At 47.1% G+C, this 18,692-nt stretch overlaps 1 protein-coding gene across 4 annotated transcripts in view; it reads right to left on the bottom strand.

The window, feature by feature from the left end:
* The window catches only part of MYH10 (myosin heavy chain 10), a 190,592-nt gene that overhangs the window by 91,893 nt on the left and 80,007 nt on the right, over positions 1 to 18,692 (bottom strand). For all 4 annotated transcript variants that reach the window (XM_038749864.1, XM_038749866.1, XM_038749865.1 and 1 more), the window contains 5 exons: positions 17,112 to 17,175; positions 14,306 to 14,404; positions 6,852 to 6,995; positions 3,440 to 3,535; positions 1,494 to 1,612 (listed from right to left, as the gene is read on the bottom strand). In XM_038749864.1, the coding sequence (XP_038605792.1) occupies positions 1,494 to 1,612; positions 3,440 to 3,535; positions 6,852 to 6,995; positions 14,306 to 14,404; positions 17,112 to 17,175 (522 nt within the window). The remainder of the gene's footprint in view (positions 1 to 1,493; positions 1,613 to 3,439; positions 3,536 to 6,851; positions 6,996 to 14,305; positions 14,405 to 17,111; positions 17,176 to 18,692) is intronic.

Genomic DNA, 18,692 nt, shown 5'->3' with positions numbered 1-18,692 from the left:
TTGATGATGATGATGATCAGGTTATTTATTTATTTATTTTACTTGTACGTGTCCAGTCCATTTATTTTATTTTGTTAGTATGTTTGGTTTTGTTCTCTGTCTCCCACTTTTAGACTGTGAGCCCGCTGTGGGGTAGGGACGGTCTCTCTATGTTGCCAACATGGACTTCCCAAGAGCTTAGTACAGTGCTCTGCACACAGTAAGCGCTCAACAAATACGATTGATGATGATGATGATCAGATTATTTATTTATTTATTTATTTATTTATTTTACTTGTACGTGTCCAGTCCATTTACTTTATTTTGTTAGTATGTTTGGTTTTGTTCTCTGTCCCCCCCTTTTAGACTGTGAGCCCACTGTGGGGTAGGGACCGTCTCTATATGTTGCCAACTTGTACTTCCCAAGCGCTTAGTCCAGTGCTCTGCACACAGTAAGCGCTCAATAAATACAACTGATTGATTGATCAGGTTGTCCCAGGGGGGGCTCACAGTCAATCCCCATTTGACAGACGAGGGAACTGAGGCACAGAGAAGTGACTTGCCCAAAGTCACACAGCTGATGCGAAATAATAATAATGATGATAATTTTCCATATTTGTCAAGCGCTTACTATGTACTAAGCACTGTTCTAAGCCCTGGGGAGGTTACAAGGTGATCAGGTTGTCCCACGGGGGCTCACAGTCTTCATCCCCATTTTCCAGATGAGGGAACTGAGGCCCAGAGAAGCAAAGTGACTTACCCAAAGTCACCCAGCTGATGCGGCGTAATAATAACAATAATGATAATAGTTTTCCATATTTGTTAGGTGTTTACTATGTGCAAAGCACTGTTCTAAGCGCTGGGGAGGATACAAGGTGATCACGTTGTCCCACGGGGGGCTCACAATCTTAATCCCCATTTTCCAGACGAGGGAACTGAGGCCCAGAGCAATCAATCAATCAGTTGTATTTATTGAGTGCTTACTGTGTGCAGAGCACTGTACCAAGCGCTTGGGAAGTACAAGTTGGCAAGAGCAGTGAAGTGACTCGCCCCAAGTCACCCAGCTGACAAGTGGAGGCGGCGGGTTTTGAACCCACGACCTCGGACTCCCAAAGCCCGCGCTCTTCCCACCGAGCCACGCTGCTTCCCTAAAGCAGCGTGAAGAAGCAGCGTGGCTCAGTGGAAAGAGCTCGGGCTTTGGAGTCCGAGGTCATGGGTTCGAATGCCGGCTCCACCCCGTGCCTGCTGTGTGACCTTGGGCAAAGTCATTTCACTTCTCTTGACCCTCATTTCCCTCATCTGTAAAATGGGGATGAAGACTGGGAGCCCCCCGTGGGACAACCTGATCACCTTGTAATCTTCCCCGGCGCTCAGAACAGTGCTTTGCACGTAGTAAGTGCTTAATACATGCCGTTATTATTAAAGGCCTCTCTCTGGCTCCCCCGAATCCGTCCGTTGGCTTCGCGGGTCGGGAACCCCGGGGGGAACCCGGCCGCGCCCAGCGGGAAACCCACCTGTTCCTTGGTTTGAGCTTTCTGGACGTAATCGCGGCCAACTTTAATGCGGGGCGTCAGGATGGCGCGGGTGAACTCCATCACATTCATGCCCAAGAGGTGGCACAGCTTCTGGGCAACTGGAGGGGAACAACAATGCGGTAGTTTGGGCGTTGCCAACTAAGCAGCGCGGCTCGGTGGAGAGAGCCCGGGCTTGGGGGCCGGCGGTCGCGGGTTCGAATCCCGACCCCGCCACATGTCTGCTCCATCCGCCCCCCCGTCTTACCTCCTTCCCTTCCCCACAGCACCTGTATATATGCATATATACATATATAATACATAATATAATATATATGCAATACATATACGCATATAACACATATATATGTGTATATGTATACATGTGTATATGTATATATGTGCATGTGTATATATGTGTATGTGTATATATGTGTATGTGTAATACATATACACATATAATACATATATATGTGTATATGTATATATGTGTGTGTACATATGCATATACGTATACATGTGTATGTGTGTATATGCATATGTGTGTATATGTATATATGTAATACATATGCACACATAATACACACATATGTGTATATGTATGTGTGTGTATATGTATATATGTGTATGTGTATATATGTGTATATGAATATGTGTATATGTATATATGTGTGTATGTATATATGTTTACGTGTATGTATGTATGTATACATATATACAGTTAAGCGCTCAATAAATACGATTGATTGATTGATTGATTGATATGTTGGTACATATTTCTCGAATCCTGACCCCGCCACCTGTCTGCTCCAACCCCTCGCCCTCCGTCTTCCCCACAGCACCTGTATATATGCATATATTTTTGTACAGATTTATTACTCTATTTATTTATTTTACTCGTACCTATCTATTCTATTTATTTTATTTTGCTAATATGTTTGGTTTTGCTCTGTCTCCCCCTCCTAATAATAATAATAATAATAATGACGGCATTTGTTAAGCGCTTACTATGTGCCAAGCACTGTTCTAAGCGCTGGGGGGATACAAGGTGATCAGGTTGTCCCACGTGGGGCTCACAGTCTTCATCCCCATTTTACACATGAGGGAACAGATTATTATAATAATAATAATGGCATTTATTAAGCGCTTACTATGTGCAAAGCACTGTTCTAAGCGCTGGGAGGATACAAGGTGATTAGGTTGTCCCACGTGGGGTTCGCAGTCTTCATCCCCATTTTACACATGAGGGAACAGATTATTATAATAATAATAATGGCATTTATTAAGCGCTTATTATGTGCCAAGCACTGTTCTAAGCGCTGGGGGGATACAAGGTGATCAGGTTGTCCCACGGGGGGCTCACAGTCTTCATCCCCATTTTACACATGAGGGAACAGATTATTATAATAATAATAATGGCATTTATTAAGCGCTTACTATGTGCAAAGCACTGTTCTAAGCTCTGGGGGGTACTTCCCAAGCGCTTAGTCCAGTGCTCTGCACACAGTAAGCGCTCAATAAATACGATTGATTGATTGATGGATTGATCGAACAGTGGTATTATTGAGCCTCTGGGGATCTACTGAGCGTTTCCTGCCCAAGGGGACTCTGTACTAAGCGCTCGGGAGAGTCCTGGCCCACATCACGCTTAGTCCAGTGCTCTGCACACAGTAAGCGCTCAATAAATACGACTGATTGATTGATTGATCGAACAGTGGTGTTATTGGTGCTGGGGATCTACTGAACCTTTTCTGCCTAAGGGGACTCTGTACTAAGCGCTCGGGAGAGTCCCGGCCCGCACCACGCTGACAGTCTACAGTCCCGTGGACTGGAGATCCACGCTCCCCTCCCGACCGGGAACTGGAATGATTTCCAAGACTTCCCAACGGTGTCGACCGAATTCCCGTCTCCCCGCCGGGCTCGAGGCCGGAGGCGGGAAGGGGCCTAACCTGTGTTTTCCGGCATGGACGTCTGATCCGTGTTCCGCTCCTTCTTGAAGGAGATGTTCCCAAACTGGAGCACGGACGACACGACTCTGAGCATGGCTGGAGGCGGGGGGAAAGGAAAAGACAATAATAATAATAATAATAATAATAATAATAATAATAATAATAATAATAATGGCATTTGTTAAGCGCTTACTATGTGCAAAGCACTGTTCTAAGCGCTGGGGGGATATAATGTGCACATAGTAAGCGCTTAACAAATGCCATCATCATCATCAAATGCCATTATTATTATTATTATTGATAATAAGGTGATCAAGTTGTCCCACGGGGGACTCACAGTCTTAATCCCCATTCTTACAGATGAGGGAACTGAGGCTCAGAGAAGTGAAGTGACTTGCCCAGGGTCACACAGCAGGCTTGTGGTGGAGGCGGCATTCGAACCCACGACCTCTGACTCCAAAGCCCGGGCTCTTTCCACTGAGCCACGCTGCTTCTCTATAATAACAATAATAATAATGATAATAATGGCATTTTTTATTTTTTTAAATGGTATTAAGTGCTTACTCTGTGCAAAGCGCTGGGGAGCTTACAAGGTGATCAGGTTGTCCCACGGGGGGCTCACAGTCTTCACCCCCATTTTCCAGATGAGGTCACTGAGGCCCACAGAAGTCAAGTGACTGGCCCAAGGTCACACAGCTAATTGGCGGAGCCGGGATTTGAACCCATGACCTCCAACTCCAAAGCCCGGGCTCTTTCCACTGAGCCACGCTGTGTTTATTAAGCGCTTACTATGTGCCGAGCACTGTTCTAAGCACTGGACGGCGGGGCGTGAGGAAGGACAGTCAGCCCTGGGGACGGAGGGGTGGTGACCCTGTTTTCTTCTCCCACCCCGACGCCTAATAATAATAATTACTGTGGTATTTGTTAAGCGCTTACTATGTGCCCGGCACTGTACTAAAAGAGCCCGGGCTTTGGAGTCAGAGGTCATGGGTTCAAACCCTGGCTCTGCCGATTGTCAGCTGTGTGACTTTGGGCTAGTCACTTAATAATAATAATAATAACAATAATAACGATGGCATTTGTTAAGCGCTTACTATGTGCACAGCACTGTTCTAAGCACTGGGGGGAATACAAGGTGATCAAGTTGTCCCACGGGGGGGCTCACAGTCTTAATAGCCGTTTTACAGATGAGGTCACTGAGGCCCAGAGAAGTTAAGTGACTTCATTCATTCATTCATTCAATCGTATTTATTGAGCGCTTACTGTGTGCAGAGCACTGTACTAAGCGCTTGGGAAGTCCAAGTTGGCAACATATAGGAACAGTCCCTACCCAACAGCAGGCTCACAGTCTAGAAGGGGGAGACAGAGAACAAAACAAAACACATTAACAAAATAAAACAAATAGAATGAATATGTACAAGTAAAATAGAGTAATAAATAGAGTAATAATAAATAGAGTAATAGCTTTGACAATAATAATAATAATAATGATGGCATTTGTTAAGCGCTTACTATGTGCAAAGCACTGTTCTAAGCGCTGGACATGCCCAAGGTCACACAGCAGACGTGCTTAACTTGTCTGTGCCTCAGTGACCTCATCTGGAAAATGGGGATGAAGGCCGTGAGCCCCCCGGGGGACAACCTGATCACCTTGGAACCTCCCCGGTGCTTAGAACAGTGCTTTGCACATAGTAAGCGCTTAATAAATGCCATTATCATTATTATTATTATTATTATTATTATTATTACTAAGCCCTGGGGTACTAAGCAAATCGAGTTGGACACAGCCCGCGTCCCACAGTCCGGACGAGGGAACTGAGGCCCAGAGAATAAGAGTAATAATAATAATAATTGCATTCACTATGTGCAAATCAATCAATCAATCGTATTTATTCAGCGTTTACTGTGTGCAGAGCACTGTACTAAGTGCTTAGCACTGTACTAAGCGCTGGGGAGGTTACAATAATAATAATGATGGCATTTATTAAGCACTTACTAACCCTCCCGGGGGGTTAGATTTCACCTAGCCAAGCCCACACCCAGCCCAACCTCAAATCCTCGGGCACGCGGAAGAGAGCCAGTTTCAATCAATCAAGCGTATTTATTGAGCGCTTACTGTGTGCCGAGCACTGTACTAAGCGCTTGGGAAGTCCAAGTTGGCTACATATAGAGCGCTCAATAAATACGATTGAATTTATTACGTGCTTGCTATGGGCAAAGCACTGTTCTAAGCACTGATTAATAATGATAGTATTTGTTAAGCGCCTACTTTCAATCTATCAATCAAGCGTATTTATTGAGCGCTTACTGGGTGCAAAGCACTGTACTAAGCGCTTGGAGCGTACAATTCGCCACCAGAGACAATCCCTACCCGACAACGGGCTCACAGCCTAGAAGGTGGAGATGGACGACAAAACAAGTAGAAAGGCGTCCATATCATAAATTATTATTAGTATTACTACCGTCATAGTCAACATCATAAGCAGCAGCGTGGCTCAGTGGAAAGAGCCCAGGCTTGGGAGTCAGAGGTCATGGGTTCGAATCCCGGCTCCACCCCTTGTCAGCTGTGTGACTTTGGGCCAGTCACTTCACTTCTCTGGGCCTCAGTGACCTCATCTGGAAAATGGGGACAGAGGCTATGAGCCTCATGTGGGGCAACCTGATCTTCTAGACTGTGAGCCCAATCAATCAATCGTATTTATTGAGCGCTTACTGTGTGCAGAGCACTGGACTAAGCGCTTGGGAAGTACAAGTTGGCAACATATAGAGACAGTCCCTACCCAACAGTGGGCTCACAGTCTAAAAATATAATTATTTTTTTATTATTTTCATTATAATTATTTTTAATTATATTAAAAATAAAATATAATCATCATTATATTAATAATAATTATTTCCAGATGAGGGAACTGAGGCCCAGAGAAGTGAAGTTTCTAGACTGTGAGCCCACTGTCGGGTAGGGACCGTCTCTATATGTTGCCAACTTGGACTTCCCAAGCGCTCAGTCCAGTGCTCTGCACACAGTAAGCGCTCAATAAATACAATTGAATGAATGAATGAATGAATGAATGAATTATTATTAGTATTACTACCGTCATCGTCGTCGTGGCTACACAGAAGAGGCGGTGGGCGGGTACGTTCAGCACTTCGCACATAGTAAGTGCTTAACAAATACCATTATTATTATTATCAGCGCTTAGAACAGTGCTTCGCACATAGTAAGCGCTTAACAAATACCACTATTATTATTATTATTATTATCAGTGCTTAGAACAGTGCTTCGCACATAGTAAGTGCTTAACAAATACCACTATTATTATTATTATTATTATCAGCGCTTAGAACAGTGCTTCGCACATAGTAAGTGCTTAACAAATACCACTATTATTATTATTATCATTATTATTCTTACCCAAAATCTCCTCGTGCGAGAATCCCATTATGTGCATGGCTTCCATGGTCTCCTGGAAGTTATCCTTATCCCGCTGCCCGGGGATGGGAATGTAGCCGTTGGACAGAAATCTGTAGTTGTTGAAACCTTCGAGAAGCAGGTCCGCTAGAGGTGGGAGAGAAAAAGAACAAAAAAAAGATAGTTTTAATGTAATTTACAGAAAAACGCCATTTGTGTGGACACAAGCGCTGAGATCCTCGCACAATCAACCGATCAATCGTAGCCAATTCATTCATTGGCTAGAGCATTGCACGTAGTAAGCGCTTAATAAATGCTGTCATTATTATTATTATTATCATTATTATTGTTATTACAGTGCTGGGCACCCAGTAAGCGCTCAATAAATCCAGGCAGGGAATATGTCTGCTTATTGCTGTATTTTCCCTAGCGCCTAGTACGTTGCTCTGCACACAGTAGGCGCTCAATCAGTACAGTACTAATAATAATGTTGGTATTTGTTAAGCGCACACAGTAATCGTTCAATCAGTACAATAATAATAATAATAATAATGGCATTTATTAAGCGCTTACTATGTGCAAAGGACTGTTCTAAGCGCTGGGGAGATTACAAGGTGATCAGGTTGTCCCACGGGGGGCTCACAGGCTTCATCCCCATTTTCCAGATGAGGTCACTGAGGCCCAGAGAAGTGAAGTGACTTGCCCAAAGTCACACAGCTAAGTGGCGCAGCCGGGATTTGAACCCGTGACTTCTTCTCTAGAAGAAGTAGAAGCAGCGTGGCTCAGTGGAAAGAGCCTGGGCTTTGGAGTCAGGGGTCGCGGGTTCAAATCCCGGCTCCGCCAACTGTCCGCTGGGTGACGTTGGGCGAGTCACTTCACTTCTCTGGGCCTCAGTGACCTCAACTGTCAAATGGGGATTAAAACTGTGAGCCCCCCGGGGGACAAACTGATCCCCTTGGAACCTCCCCAGCGCTTAGAACAGTGCTTTGCACATAGTAAGCGCTTAACAAATACCATCATTATTATTATCACTGTATTGATTGAGCGCTTACTGTGTGCAGAGCAATGTACTAAGCGCTAGGGAAAATACAGCAATAAACAGACATATTCCCTGCCCGGATTTATTGAGCGCTTACTGGGTGCACAGCACTGTAATAACAGTATTAATGATAATAATAATAATAATGATGACGGCATTTATTAAGCGCTTGCTATGTGCAAAGCTCTGCTCTAAGCGCTGGGTAATAATAATAATGATAATAATTAGGGGATTTGTTAAGTGGTTACTACGTGCCGAGCAGTAGTCTAAGCGCTGGGGTAGATACAAGGTGATCAGGTTGTCCCACGTGGGGCTCACAGTCTTCATCCCCATTTTACAGATGAGGGAATTGAGGCCCAGCGACAATTCCTGTCCCACATAATAATAATAATAGTAATAGTAATGATGATGGCATTTGTTAAGCGCTTACTATGTGCAAAGCACTATTCTAAGCGCTGGGGGGGATACAAGGTGATCAGGTTGTCCCACGTGGGGCTCACAGTCTTCATCCCCATTTTACAGATGAGGGAACTGAGGCCCAGCGACAATCCCTGTCCCACATAATAATAATAATAATAGTAATGATGATGGCATTTGTTAAGCGCTTACTATGTGCAAAGCTCTATTCTAAGCGCTGGGGGGGATACAAGGTGAACAGGTTGTCCCACGTGGGGCTCACAGTCTTCATCCCCATTGGACAGATGAGCTGAGGCACAGAGATGTTAAGTGGCTTGCCCAAGGTCACACAGCAGACAAGTGGCGGAGCTGGGATTAGAACCCACGACCTCTGACTCCAAAGCCCGGGCGCTTTCCACTGAGCCACGCTGCTTCACGACGCGGTGTGCCACTCAACTCTGGTGGGAAGGGTTTCCCCGGGGGCCAAAGAGTCATCCCCTGGTTAATGCCAGGGCATTGCTCAGTGCCAAGCCAATCGCAATTTTCAGGTTTCAAGCGCTTAGTACAGTGCTCTGCACCCAGTAAGCGCTCAATAAACACGATTGAATGAATGAATGCCAACGTCCCGTTGGGATTCGGACCCCTTCTAGACCGTGAGCCCGCTGTTGGGTAGGGACCGTCTCTAGATGTTGCCAACTTGGACTTCCCAAGCGCTTAGTCCAGTGCTCTGCACACAGTAAGCGCTCAATAAATACGATTGAATGAATGAAAATGGTGATAATCGTGGGATTCGTTATGCGCCTATTCTGTGTCCAGCATGGCTCTAGGGGCCGGGGGGAGGTACGAATCATCATCATCAATCGTATTTATTGAGCGCTTACTGTGTGCAGAGCACTGTACTAAGCGCTTGGGAAGTACAAATTGGCAACATATAGAGACAGTCCCTACCCAACAGTGGGCTCACAGTCTATGAAACCAGGTCGGACACGGTCCCTGCCCCACGTAGTCCGAGGTCGTGGGTTCTAATCCTGGCTCCGCCACTCGTCAGCTGTGTGACTTTGGGCAAGTCTCAACTTTTCTGGGCCTCAGTGACCTCCTCTGGAAAATGGGGATTAAGACCGTGAGCCCCCACCGTGAGACAAACTGATCACCTTGTATCTCCCCCAGCGCTTAGAACAGTGCTTGGCACATAATAAGTGCTTAACAAATACCATCATCATTATTATTATTAAGTAATTTATTTATTTTATTTGTACATATTTATTCTATTTATTTTATTTTGTTAATATGTTTTGTTTTGTTGTCTGTCTCCCCCTTCTAGACTGTGAGTCCGCTGTTGGGTAGGGACCGTCTCTATATGTTGCCAACTTGGACTTCCCAAGCGCTTAATACAGTGCTCTGTACACAGTAAGCGCTCAATAAATACGACTGAATGAATGAATATTTGTACATATTTACTATTCTACTTGTTTTATTTTGTTAATATGTTTTGTTTTGTCATCTGTCTCCCCCTTCCAGACTGTGAGCCCGCTGTCGGGTAGGGACCGTCTCTAGATGTTGCCAACTTGGCCTTCCCAAGCGCTTAGTCCAGTGCTCTGCACACAGTAAGCACTCAATAAATACGACTGATTGAATGAATATTTGTACATATTTACTATTCTATTTGTTTTATTTTGTTAATATGTTTTGTTCTCTGTCTCCCCCTTCTAGACCGTGAGCCCGCTGTCGGGTAGGGACCGCCTCTGTATGTTGCCAACTTGGGCTTCCCAAACGCTTAGTACAGTGCTCTGCACACAGTAAGCACCCAATAAATACGATTGAATGAATGAAAGTAGGAGGGGAGGAGAGGGATTGAATCCCCATTTTACAGTGGTAGAAACTGAGGCGCCAACAAGTGAAGTGCCTTGCCCAAGACACATCGTAAGTGCGTAACAAATATCATCATTATTATTCCAGGGCTTAACACAATGCCTGGCACGTAGGAAGCGCTTCACAAATACCATTATAGAGAAGCAGCGGGGCTTAGCGGAAAGAGCCCGGGCTTGGGAGTCCGAGGTCGTGGGTTCTAATCCTGCCTCCGCCACCTGTCAGCTGGGTGACTTTGGGCGAGTCACTTCGCGTCTCTGGGCCTCAGCTGTAAAATGGGGATTGACTAAGACTGTGAGCCCCACGTGGGACGATGTGATGACCTTGTATCTCCCCCAGAGCTTAAAATAGTGCTTGGCACATAGTAAGCGCTTAACAAATGCCATCATCGTCACTCTTATTATTATTAGGTAGGAGGGGAGGAGAGGGATTGAATCCCCATTTTACAGTTGAAGAAACTGAGGTGCCAACAAGTGGAGTGATTTGCCCAAGGCACATCGTAGTGCGTAACAAATATCATCATTATTATTCCAGGGCTTAGCACAATGCCGGGCACGTAGGAAGCGCTTCACAAATACCACTATAGAGAAGCACCGGGGCCTAGCGGAAAGAGCCCGGGTTTGGGAGTCCGAGGTCGTGGGTTCTAATCCTGCCTCCGCCACCTGTCAGCTGGGTGACTTTGGGCGAGTCACTTCACGTCTCTGGGCCTCATCTGTAAAATGGGGATTGACTAAGACTGTGAGCCCCTCGTGGGACGATGTGATGACCTTGTATCTCCCCCAGAGCTTAAAATAGTGCTTGGCACATAGTAAGTGCTTAACAAATGCCATCATCATCATTCTTATTATTATTATTAGGTAGGAGGGGAAGAGAGGGATTGAATCCCCATTTTACAGTTGTAGAAACTGAGGTGCCAACAAGTGAAGTGACTTGCCAAGACACATCGTAAGTGCGTAACAAATATCATCATTATTATTCCAGGGCTTAACACAATGCCTGGCACGTAGGAAGCGCTTCACAAATACCATTATAGAGAAGCAGCGTGGCTTAGCGGTAAGAGCCCGGGCTTGGGAGTCCGAGGTCATGGGTTCTAATCCTGCCTCCGCCACCTGTCAGCTGGGTGACTTTGGGCGAGTAACTTCGCGTCTCTGGGCCTCATCTGTAAAATGGGGATTGACTAAGACTGTGAGCCCCACGTGGGACGATGCGATGACCTTGTATCTCCCCCAGAGCTTAAAATAGTGTTCGGCACATAGTAAGCGCTTAACAAATGCCATCATCATCATTCTTATTATTATTAGGTAGGAGGGGAGGAGAGGGATTGAATCCCCATTTTACAGTGGTAGAAACTGAGGCACCAACAAGTGAAGTGCCTTGCCCAAGACACACAGTAAGTGCGTAACAAATATCATCATTATTATTCCAGGGCTTAGCACAATGCCAGGCACATAGGAAGCGCTTCACAAATACCACTATAGAGAAGCAGCGGGGCCTAGCGGAAAGAGCCCGGGCTTGGGAGTCCGAGGTCATGGGTTCTAATCCTGCCTCCGCCACCTGTCAGCTGGGTGACTTTGGGCGAGTCACTTCACGTCTCTGGGCCTCATCTGTAAAATGGGGATTGACTAAGACTGTGAGCCCCACGTGGAACGATGTGATGACCTTGTATCTCCCCTAGAGCTTAAAATAGTGCTTGGCACATAGTAAGTGCTTAACAAATGCCATCATCATCATTCTTATTATTGTTAGGTAGGAGGGGAGGAGAGGGATTGAATTCTCATTTTACAGTTGAAGAAACTGAGGCGCCAACAAGTGTAGTGACTTGCCCAAGACACATCGTAAGTCCGTAACAAATATCATCATTATTATTCCAGGGCTTAACACAATGCCGGGCACGTAGGAAGCGCTTCACAAATACCATTATAGAGAAGCAGCGGGGCTTAGCGGTAAGAGCCCGGGCTTGGGAGTCCAAGGTCATGGGTTCTAATCCTGCCTCTGCCACCTGTCAGCTGGGTGACTCTGGGCGAGTCATTTCACGTCTCTGGGCCTCATCTGTAAAACTGTGAGCCCCATGTGGGACGATGTGATGACCTTGTATCTCCTCCAGAGCTTAAAATAGTGCTTGGCACATAGTAAGCACTTAACAAATGCCATCATCATCATTCTTATTATTATTAGGTAGGAGGAGAGGAGAGGGATTGAATCCCCATTTTACAGTTGAAGAAACTGAGGTGCCAACAAGTGAAGTGACTTGCCCAAGACACATTGTAAGTGCGTAACAAATATCATCATTATTATTCCAGGGCTTAGCACAATGCCTGGCACGTAGGAAGCACTTCACAAATACCATTATAGAGAAGCAGCGTGGCTTAGTGGAAAGAGCCCGGGTTTGGGAGTCCGAGGTCGTGGGTTCTAATCCTGCCTCCGCCACCTGTCAGCTGGGTGACTTTGGGTGAGTCACTTCACGTCTCGGCCTCATCTGTAAAATGGGGATTGACTAAGACTGTGAGCCCCACGTGGGACGATGTGATGACCTTGTATCTCCCCCAGAGCTTAAAATAGTGCTTGGCACATAGTAAGCGCTTAACAAATGCCATCATCATCATTCTTATTATTATTAGGTAGGAGGGGAGGAGAGGGATTGAATCCCCATTTTACAGTTGAAGAAACTGAGGCGCCAACAAGTGAAGTGACTTGCCAAGACACATCGTAAGTGCGTAACAAATATCATCATTATTATTCCAGGGCTTAGTACAATGCCGGGCACATAGGAAGCGCTTCACAAATACCATTATAGAGAAGCAGCGGGGCTTAGCGGAAAGAGCCCGGGCTTGGGAGTCCGAGGTCATGGGTTCTAATCCTGCCTCTGCCACCTGTCAGCTGGGTGACTTTGGGCGAGTCACTTCACGTCTCTGGGCCTCGTCTGTAAAATGGGGGTTGACTAAGACTGTGAGCCCCACGTGAGACGATGTGATGACCTTGTATCTCCCCCAGAGCTTAAAATAGTGCTTGGCACATAGTAAGCGCTTAACAAATGCCATCATCATCATTCTTATTATTATTAGGTAGGAGGGGAGGAGAGGGATTGAATCCCCATTTTACAGTTGTAGAAACTGAGGCGCCAACAAGTGGAGTGACTTGCCCAAGACACATTGTAAGTGCGTAACAAATATCATCATTATTATTCCAGGGCTTAGCACAATGCCTGGCACGTAGGAAGCGCTTCACAGATACCATTATAGAGAAGCAGCGGGGCTTAGCGGTAAGAGCCCGGGCTTGGGAGTCCGAGGTCATGGGTTCTAATCCTGCCTCCGCCACCTGTCAGCTGGGTGACTTTGGGCGAGTCATTTCACGTCTCTGGGCCTCGTCTGTAAGACTGTGAGCCCCACGTGGGACGATGTGATGACCCTGTATCTCCCCCAGAGCTTAAAATAGTGCTTGGCACATAGTAAGCGCTTAACAAATGCCATCATCGTCATTCTTATTATTATTAGGTAGGAGGGGAGGAGAGGGATTGAATCCCCACTTTACCATGGTAGAAACTGAGGCGTCAACGAGTGAAGTGACTTGCCCAAGACACACAGTAAGTGCGTAACAAATATCATCATTATTTATTAATTATTATTATTATTTATCATTATTATCATCTTTTAGACTGTGAGCCCACTGCTGGGTAGGGACTGTCTCTATATGTTGCCAACTTGTACTTCCCAAGCGCTTAGTACAGTGCTCTGCACACAGTAAGCGCTCAATAAATACGATTGATTGATTGATTATTATTCCAGGGCTTAGCACAATGCCTGGCACATAGGAAGCACCAAGACCACTACAGAGAAGCAGCGGGGCCTAGCTGAAAAAGAGCCCGGGCTTGGGAGTCCGAGGTCGTGGGTTCGAATCCCGGCTCCGCCACCTGTCAGCTGGGTGACTTCGGGCGAGCCACTTCACGTCTCTGGGCCTCAGTGACCTCATCTGGAAAGTGGGGATGAAGATTGTGACCCCGACGTGGGGCAACCTGCTGACCTTGTATCCCCCCCCCAGCGCTTAGAGCAGTGCTTGGCACATAGTGAGCGCTTAACGAATGCCAGCAGTAGTATTATTACTGTTTAGAAAGAAAATATCAAGCCGGGAGAACCCGAGGGAGGCGGTTTCGCGAACTTACACTTGAGGTGCTCGGCGGCTCCCGAGAGCAGCTGGTAAAATATGTGGAAGGTGCGTTCGTCTTTGGCTTGGCGGACGGCCCGGGATTTCTCCAGCAGGTCTGGAGGGGACGGTTAAGGGGCGGGGGGCGTCCACACTTGCGAGACGGTTGGTTCTGGAGCCCCCCGGCCCACCCCGGTCCGCGCCCCCCTAGCCAGACCCCACTCCCCCCACCGAGGTCTGAATAATAATAATAATGGCATTTATTAAGCGCTTACTACGTGCCAAAGCACCGTTCTAAGCGCTGGGGAGGTTCCAAGGTGATCAGGCTGTCCCACGGGGGGCTCCCAGTCTTCACCCCCCAGTTTACAGATGGGGTAACTGAGGCCCAGAGAAGTGAAGTGACCGGCCCAAAGTCACCCAGCTGACAATCGGCGGAGCCGGGATTTGAACCCGTGAACTCGGACTCCAAAGCCCAGGCTCTTTCCCACTGTTGGGAACGGACCATCTCTCTATCTTGCCAACTTGGACTTCCCAAGCGCTTAGTCCAGTGCTCTGCACACAGTAAGCGCTCAATACATACGATCGAATGAATGAATGAATGAATTTCCACTGAGCCACGCTGCTTCTCGGCTGTCTGAAGACGTCGTAGCTATAATTCTATTTATTCTAATAATAAAGATGGCATTTATTAAGCGCTTACTATGCGCCAAGCACTGTTCTAAGCGCTGGGGAGGTTACAAGGCGATCAGGTTGTCCCACGGGGGGCTCACAGTCTTCATCCCCATTTTCCAGATGAGGTCACTGAGGCCCAGAGAAGTGAAGTGACTTGCCCAAAGTCACACAGCTAAGTGGCGGAGCCGGGATTTGAACCCACTGCCTCTGATTCCGAAGTCCGGGCTCTTTCCACCGAGCCACGCTGCTTCTCTTTGACATCTGTCTACATGTTTTGCTTTGTCGTCTGTCTCCCCCTTCTAGAATGTGAACCCGCTGTTGGGTAGGGACCTCCTCGATATGTTGCTGACTTGTACTTCCCAGGCGCTTAGTACAGTGCTCTGCACACAGTAAGTGCTCAATAAATACAACTGAATGAATGAATGAATGAAGACGCCGTCCTTTCCCTTTGCTTTTAATCCCCATCCTCGCGTCTGGCGGTGGACGCGGAAGAGGCCCTGACATTTTTTCACGTCAGCTCATCATGGGCAGGGAACGTGTCTGCTAATTCGGCTGTATTGGACTCTCCTTATGGACGCTGCTTATGAGAAGCGGCGTGGCTCAGTGGAAAGAGCCCGGGCTTGGGAGTCAGAGGTCACGGGTTCAAATGCCACTTGTCGGCTGTGGGACTTTGGGCAAGTCTTCTAGACTGGGAGCCCACTGTTGGGTAGGGACCGTCTCTATATGTTGCCAACTTGGACTTCCCAAGTGCTTAGTCCAGTGCTCTGCACACAGTAAGCGCTCAATAAATACAACTGAACGAATGAATGAATGAAAGTCACTTCACTGGGCCTCAGTGACCACATCTGTAAAATGGGGATGAAGACTGTGAGCCCCAAATGGGACAACCTGATCACCTTGTATCTCCCCTAGTGCTTAGAACAGTGCTTTGCACATAGTAAGCGCTTAATGCCATTATTATTATTATTATTATTTATTACCAAGCGCTTAGTACAGTGTTCTGCACACACTAAGTGTTCGATAAGTACCATCGATGAGGCCCTGACTATTATTAATGCCCGTCTCCACCTCTGGACTGTGAACTCACTCTAGGCAGAGAACGTGTCTGCTAATTCTATTGAACTGGACTCTCCCAAGCACTTAGTACAGCGCTCTGCACATAGTAAGCGCTGAGAGAAGCAGCGTGGCTCAGTGGAAAGACCACGGGCTTTGGAGTCGGAGGTCATGGGTTCAAATCCCGGCTCCCACACTTGTCAGCTGTGTGACTTTGGGCAAGTCACTTCACTTCTAAGGGCCTCAGTTCCTTCATCTGTAAAATGGGGATGAAGACGGTGAGCCCCATTTGGGACAACCTGATCGCCTTGGGCAAGTCACTTAACTTCCAAGGGCCTCAGTTCTCTCATCTGTAAAATGGGGATGAAGACGGTGAGCCCCATTTGGGACAACCTGATCGCCTTGGGCAAGTCACTTCACTTCCAAGGGCCTCAGTTCTCTCATCTGTAAAATGGGGATGAAGACGGTGAGCCCCATTTGGGACAACCTGATCGCCTTGGGCAAGTCACTTCACTTCTAAGGGCCTCAGTGCCCTCATCCGTAAAATGGGGATGAAGACGGTGAGCCCCATTTGGGACAACCTGATTGCCTTGGGCAAGTCACTTCACTTCTAAGGGCCTCAGTTCTCTCATCTGTAAAATGGGGATGAAGACGGTGAGCCCCATTTGGGACAACTTGATCGCCTTGGGCAAGTCACTTAACTTCTAAGGGCCTCAGTTCTCTCATCTGTAAAATGGGGATGAAGACAGTGAGCCCCATTTGGGACAACCTGATTGCCTTGGGCAAGTCACTTAACTTCTAAGGGCCTCAGTTCCCTCATCTGTAAAATGGGGATGAAGACGGTGAGCCCCATTTGGGACAACCTGATCGCCTTGTAACCTCCCCGGTGCTTAGAACAGTGCTCTGCACATAGTAAGCGCTTAATAAATGCCATTATTATTATTATTATTATTATTATCGATAAATACGATGGTCCATGGATGGACCGATTGTCCAGGCAGCTCTTTCCCAATCCCTCGGCCCTGAGAAGGGAAGCAGGGAAGACCCCCGCCCCATCCCCGATGTGTCTGCCCATGGGGAATCCAGCTGGAACAGGATACAGGTCTCAATGTTGGCCCCGACGATGTAGCCAGTGACGTCGAAGTTGATCCGGATGAACTTGCCCTGCAAACAAACGGACGGCGGTCAGTGCCCGCTTGTGAGCTCTTCACGTTGACCGCGAGAACATCCCCCCAACTACTGCATTCATTTATTCATTCAGTTGTATTTGTTGAGCGCTTACTGTGTGCAGAGCACTGTACTAAGCGCTTGGAAAGTACAATTCAGCAGCAGAGACAATCCTTGCCCAACCATGGGAGGGAGGGAGGGAGAGCCCACTGTTGGGTAGGGACTGTCTCTATATGTTGCCAATTTGTACTTCCCAAGCGCTTAGTACAGTGCTCTGCACATAGTAAGTGCTCAATAAATACGACTGATGATGATGATGATGAAGGAGAGAGAGAGAGAGAAAGAGAAAGAAAGAAAGAAAGAAGGAAGGAAGGAAAGAAGGAAAGAAAGAAGGAAAGAAGGAAAGAAAGAAGGAAAGAAAGAACGAAGGAAAGAAAGAAGGAAGGGAGGAAGGGAAGGAAGGAAGGAAGGAAGGAAGGAAGGGAGGGAAGGAAGGAAGGAAGAAAGGGAAGGAAGGAAGGAAGAAAGGGAAGGAAGGAAGGAAGGAAGGAAGGAAGGAAGGAAGAAAGAAAGAAAGAAAGAAAGAAAGAAAGAAAGAAAGAAAGAAAGAAAGGAAGAAAGGAAGAAAGGAAGAAAGGAAGAAAGGAAGAAAGGAAGAAAGGAAGAAAGGAAGAAAGGAAGAAAGAAAGGGAGAAAGGGAGAAAGGGAGAAAGGGAGAAAGGAAGGAAGGAAGGAAGGAAGGAAGGAAGGAAGGAAGGAAAGAAGGAAGGAAGGAAGGAAGGAAGGAAGGAAGGAAGGAAGGAAGGAAGGAAGGAAGGAAGGAAGGAAGAAGAAAGAAAGAAAGAAAGAAAGAAAGAAAGGAGAAAAAAGGAAAGAAAGAAAAGAAGAAAGGAAGAAGAGAGAGAGAGAGAGAGAGAGAGAGAGAGAGAGAGAGAGAGAGGGAGGGAGGGAGGGAGGGAGGACCTGTGTGAGGGGGTAAAAGGAACATAAGAATCTGAACCCCCTCCCCCAGAGTGTAAACAACACAAAGCAGCTGCAGCATCCTTGGAATGGCCATTGGATTGATGGATGAGGAGAGGGAGAGAGAGGGGGAAAAGAGGGAGGGAAGGGAGAGAGGGAGGGGAAGGTGGTGGGGGGGGAGAAGAGAAGGACAGAGAAAAAGAGGGGGAGAAAGAGGGAGAGAGAAACAGAGAGAGGGAGAGAGAGAGGGAGAAAAAGAGGGGGAGAGAGAGGGAGAGAAAACAGAGAGAGAGGGAGAGAGAAAGCCAAAGTTGGCAAGTCAAGGAACAAATGGGGATTGATCCCCAAACCGACCCGGACATTTTTGTCAGTAAATCCACTGGGGCCAGGCCTCTTTGAGCCCAAACCTACAATTTCCACATCACTGGCAATCGTTAAGATGCAGATGGTGCCATCGGACTTGGGCTGAGTTGTTTTTGGCTAAGAGAGAGGGCCGCAAACGCCGCCGCTCCGGCCCGCTGGCCCGCCTCCTCCTTGGCCCTGACCATGTGAGT

Source organism: Tachyglossus aculeatus, chromosome 8, assembly GCF_015852505.1.
Source record: "Tachyglossus aculeatus isolate mTacAcu1 chromosome 8, mTacAcu1.pri, whole genome shotgun sequence".
Lineage (NCBI taxonomy): Eukaryota > Metazoa > Chordata > Mammalia > Monotremata > Tachyglossidae > Tachyglossus > Tachyglossus aculeatus.
The sequence above is the reverse complement of the archived record's forward strand: the minus strand, read 5'-3'. Positions and strand labels throughout refer to the sequence as shown.